Source organism: Mandrillus leucophaeus, unplaced genomic scaffold (genome assembly GCF_000951045.1).
Source record: "Mandrillus leucophaeus isolate KB7577 unplaced genomic scaffold, Mleu.le_1.0 Scaffold72, whole genome shotgun sequence".
Classification (NCBI taxonomy): domain Eukaryota; kingdom Metazoa; phylum Chordata; class Mammalia; order Primates; family Cercopithecidae; genus Mandrillus; species Mandrillus leucophaeus.
In genome coordinates, this window is record NW_012107808.1 from 4,480,022 (window position 1) to 4,485,690 (window position 5,669).

Genomic DNA, 5,669 nt, shown 5'->3' on the forward strand with positions numbered 1-5,669 from the left:
CCGGCCCACAATTTCTAACATAATGTCATGCTAGCTTTCTCTCTTTTTTTCCTGAATCATATGCAAATCGTTTGCAAACATCATGACACTTCACCCCTGACTACTTCTGTATGCATCCCTAGGCACTCTTTTCTATAGCTGTAATAAAAGTAACATACCTGAGAAAATGAAAAGAATTCTACAGTATTATCTAATAATCATGCCATAGTCAAAGTCTCTAGTCATCCTCAGAATCTCCTTCATAGATTTTTTTTTTGGTTTTCCAATCCAGGATCCAATCAAGTTTTCTGCCTTTTAGTCAATTACTCATCAAATGATTTTTTCCAGCAACTTACTAGTAATAGTGGTAATAGGCTTAGCTTTTATTAATAACGACCACTTTTCTTTTGAAATCTTATTATAAAACTAGATTTATTACCTACATAATCTTCATAATCTTCAAGTTAGGTATTATCACTGCTTTACCTAATGAGGGAGGTTATGCTCAGGGTACTTGTCCAAGGCACATAGTGAGGTACCATTGAGGTTTGAACTCAGATATATCTGATCCCAAAGCCAGCTGTCTTTTTCTGTGCTTGACTGGCTATACTAGGAAACAATCAATGTGAACTTAGAAATATTTGACACAAAATAAAAAAAATTTTCACTTCTATTCATAGGCTAAATGAACTTTACTAAATATGGAAGATTCCTGTAGCCCAGAAATTGGGTTAGTTAACTTTTGAGGCCTCTGCTAGCCCTGAAATTCTGTAACCATTGTTTCTTACATCCACCTCATACATAGATTACCAAAGATGTGTATGCATATAATGTTTAACAGTTTTATTGAGATATAATTCACATACTATATTATTCACCCCTTTAATATATATAGTTTTGTAGTTGTGTGTGTGTGTGTGTGTATTTTTGAGACAGAGTCTCACTCTGTCACCCAGGCTGGAGTGCAGTGGCACGATCACTGCAACCTCTGCCTCCTGGGTTCAAGTGATTGTCCTGCTCAGCCTCTTGAGTAGCTGGGATTACAGGCGCCCACCACCATGCCTGGCTAATTTTTGTATTTCAGTAGAGATGGGGTTTCACCATGTTGGTCAGGCTGGTCTTGAACTCCTGGCCTCAAGTTATCCGCCCACCATGGCCTCCCAAAGTGCTGAGATTACAGGCGTGAGCCATCACGCCAGGCAGTTTTCATATATTGATGGAGTTGTGCAAACACGACCACATTCAATTGTGGAACATTTTCATGAACTGAAAAAGAAACGTATCCTTTGGCCGGGCGCGGTGGCTCAAGCCTGTAATCCCAGCACTTTGGGAGGCCAAGACGGGCGGATCACGAGGTCGGGAGATCAAGACCATCCTGGCTAACACGGTGAAACTCCGTGTCTACTAAAAAAAATACAAAAAAAGTAGCCGGGCGAGGTGGCTGGCGCCTGTAGTCCCAGCTACTCGGGAGGCTGAGGCAGGAGAATGGCCTGAACCTGGGAGGCGGAGCTTGCAGTGAGCTGAGATCTGGCCACTGCACTCCAGTCTGGGCGACAGAGCAAGACTCCGTCTCAAAACAAAACAAAACAAAACAAAACGTATCCTTTAGCCATCCTTCCCTCTTCCTCCCTAACTCCCCCAGCTCTAGGCAACCAGGAATCTACTGTCTGTTTAGATTTGTCTATTTGGGTCATCTCATATAAATGGAATTATATGTGGTCTTTTGTGTGTGGCTTCTTTTTAATTTTTTAATTTTTTTGAGATGGAGTCTTGCTCTGTCGCCCAGGCTGGAGTGCAGTGGCATGATCTCGGCTCACTGCAACCTCCGCCTCCTGGGTTCAACTGATTCTCTCGCCTCAGCCTCCCGAGTAGCTGGGATTACAGGCGCCTGCCACCATACCTGACTAATTTTTGTATTTTTTACTAGAGTCAGGGTTTCACTGTGTTGTCCAGGCTGGTCTCAAACTCCTGACCTCAAGTGATCCGCCTGCCTTGGCCTCCCAAAGTGCTGGGATTACAGATGTGAACCACTACGCCCAGCCCGTGTGTGGCTTCTTTCGCTTAGAATAATGTTTCCAGGGTTCATCTACGTTGTAGCATGTATCTGTATCTTATTTATTTTTATTGCTGAATAATACTCCATTGTATGGATAAACTGCATTTTGTTTATTCATTGATTAGTTGTTGATGGACATTTGGGTTGTTTCCACTTTTTAGCTATTATTTACATTACTCCTTGTGTTTTCATTTCTCTTGGTTATATACTAGGAGCAGAATTGCTGGGTCATACGGTTATTCTACTTTTAACCTTTGAGGACCTGCCAGACTATTTTCTAAAGTGGTTTTACCATTTTACATTCTCATCAGCATATATGAGGGTTCTGGATTTCTCTACATCCTCACCAGTATTTGTCTTTGATCATAGTCATCCTAGTGGGTATACAGAGGTGTTTCATTGTGGGTTCTTTTTTCCCACTGGGGTTTTGATTTGCATTTCCCTGATGGAGATAAATATATTTTTTGTGTGTCCTCTACAAACCGCCTGGTTCTGATGAGACCAGTGTTCTTACAGAGAATAACTTTGCTTTGAAACAAAACAAACAACCTTTTGACTTGGGTAAACTTTAGAGTATATTAATTGTGATTTACTCTGGCCTTGTAACATTGTAAGTGGAGATTTTTTTTAAAAACTGCATTCGCTGAAACCAGTAATAAGGTTCAGACCTATTGTTGCAAGTTCTGAGTTTTCTTTCATATAAATATGTTTGTTCTTTTGTGTGGATAAAGCCTAACGTGGCAAAAAGATGTCAAACACCTAAGTGTTAAGGAAGCTAAAATGAAGATGCTGCATGAACAGAAACCTTGTCCAATTTTCATTACTATAGCACCATCACCTATAACAGTGCCAGTATACAGTAGATATTACATAATGTTTTGGAATGAATGAGTGGAAAATGATATGCATTTTTCTCTTCTGCATCCTCTGAAAGATTTCATAATGTGCAAAGTATGTAAAGCTTTATTTATATACAGATAAAATAATCAGAGTTTATGATCTACATGTTTACTTACCAGCCTAGAAACTCCGTATGATTAAAAATTGAGATTATTTATTTTAATAACATGACTAATCAGTTTACTTAACCAAGAAATGAATGTTATCTAAGAACAAGCAAAGAATGTTAGAATTTAGTGTCTAGGAATTGTTATTTTTTTCCATCTCAGTCGTGTATATTTTCTGTTTTAGCCACTTTGGAGATTTGTTAATGATATCAAAGACAAAAGAATGTTAGTTTATAAATCTGAAGATATCAAGAATGTTTCACGTTTGCAGTCTCCAAAAGTGTGTGGTTATTTAAAAGTGGATAATGAAGAGTTGCTCCCAAAAGGGTTAGTAGACAGAGGACCACCTGAAGGTAAGGCTTAAAGAGTGTATTTCAAATAAGAAACAAACATATTACAATTGACTTCAATAGGGGTGGTTGTTATTTGATAAAAAAATAACATGATTGTCAAGTAACTATAGTATTTGGCATGCAAATAAGAGTTTTATTCCAGAAATTTTCAACTTCTTTTGTCTATGATGTAAGAGTTGAAAACTCTAGAAAATAATGGGAACAACAAAGATTAGACTTTAAAAAAGATTAGGGAAAAGGGAAATGGAGTGATCCGAGGGAAAATATTCTTGCAGATATTTAGAAATGATAATAATGGTGGAAAGACAATCTTTAGAGTTTGTAAGAAATTAATTGGTAGCAGAAGAGACCTATGTATATACTGCTTAGAATACAAGAAGGTTATATCCATCTTGGGACAATCTATTTAGGGTCATTTAAAAAACATAACCATCTCGGAATTTTACTGCCCAAAACACCCCTGGTTAGGTTTTTTTGTTTTGTTTTGTTTTGTTTTGTTTTGTTTTTGCAGTGCAGTCTCGGCTCACTGCAACCTTTGACTTCCAGGTTCAAGTGATTTTCCTGCCTCAGCCTCCCGAGTAGCTGGGATTATAGGCATGTGCCACCAGTCCTGGCTAATTTTTGTATTTTTAGTGGAGGTGGGGTTTCACCATGTTGACCAGGCTGTTCTCGAACTCCTGGCCTCAAGTAATTCGCCCACCTCAACCTCCCAAAGTGTTGGGATTACAGGCGTGAGGCAACGTGCTAGGCCAAAGATGGTTATGTTATTACAATATTATTAAAATATATATTAGCATTTTAATATATAAATAAATTCTTAATTTATTTCACAAGAAAGTTGTCCTATTAACACAAACTAATTTTCAATGTGAATATTTTGACATTTTTACTGTTATTTTGGTTAATTCATAAACTTCTTGTTGTAGAATATGACTGACAGCTTCATAGCCCAGCATTAGGTGAATGTTTTACTCTGTTGAGCACTATTTGTTTATTCATTGATTGATTTATTTAGAAATGGAGTCTCACTCTTGTTGCCCTGGCTTGAGTGCAATGGCATAATCTTGTCTCACTGCAACCTCCACACCCTGGGTTCAAGTGATTCTCCTGCCTCAGCCTTATGAGTAGCTGGGATTACAGGCAGACGCCACCATACCTGGCTAATTTTTGTATTTTTAATAGAGATGGGGTTTCATCATGTTGGCCAGGCTGGTCTCGAACTCCCATCCTCAGGTGATTCACCCACCTTGGCCTCGCAAAGTGCTGGGATTGCAGGCCTGAGCCAACATGCCCGGCCTTACTCTGTTGAACACTTTTTAAAGTTTCTGTATTTGAAAAATTAAGAAGGCACTTGTCCTTGGTTTTGAATTCTACAGTGTTTAAACTTTATGTTACTTTTCACTTTTCTGTCTTCCTCCAAATTGTTTTTTTTTTGTTGTTCAAGATCCTTTAGTGATATTAAGCTCACATAATGTTTGTTTCAAAAATATATTAGATTTAAAGTGTTACCATAAAACTCCTTGTTTTGGTGAATTTTGATTTAATAGTGCATACAAATTCATATTAGAGCTTGTTCATCGAGTGAAGAGAAGAGCTGACCCAGATCCCATGAAGAACACGTGTAAATTATTGGTGGTAGCAGATCATCGCTTCTACAGATACATGGGCAGAGGGGAAGAGAGTACAACTACAAATTACTTAGTAAGTATTTGATATTGCATCAAGTAATTGAAAAAAAAATTCTTGTGGGTGGGTACATTCCATGAAACTTAATGAAACCAGATCTCTTCCAGATACTCTGTTATTTCCCTAAAATATTTGAGGGATATTCTCTGAGGTTTGTATGTTACTGTATGGAAATTATAGTTTCAAATTTATGACAACCCATTTTACCCTCGAACTAATATTTTGTGCATGTTAGAATTTATGCATATAGGGTTTGGGAGAGGTTATAATGTAGTCTTCCTCCTTGATATAAGTGAGCTCTTTAAAAACATTACTGCTCTCATGGCAGTGAACCTGTGGTGTCACATGTGAATATAAAAATATGTATTTGCATGAACCCATGTTTATCTTTTGCTTATATGTATATTTCAGAGAGGAAGGTGAGTTTTGTTTGTCATGTTAAAGACCTAGTCATTGGACTTCACTTGAAATAGGTGGGACCTTCATGGTCATAACTAGCTCTAGGGCACAGAAGTGAAGGAAAGATGTAAGAAGTGCTGATACTGGATTTTTAAGCATGAACTATTATGATTTTTTTTTTTTTTTTTT

General features: G+C 37.7%; 1 protein-coding gene across 2 annotated transcripts in view; it reads left to right on the top strand.

Moving 5' to 3' along the window:
- ADAM17 (ADAM metallopeptidase domain 17) overlaps positions 1-5,669 on the top strand; it is a 78,043-nt gene that overhangs the window by 26,633 nt on the left and 45,741 nt on the right. For both annotated transcript variants that reach the window (XM_011965313.1, XM_011965314.1), the window contains exons 5-6: positions 3,227-3,395; positions 4,963-5,096. In XM_011965313.1, the coding sequence (XP_011820703.1) occupies positions 3,227-3,395; positions 4,963-5,096 (303 nt within the window). The remainder of the gene's footprint in view (positions 1-3,226; positions 3,396-4,962; positions 5,097-5,669) is intronic.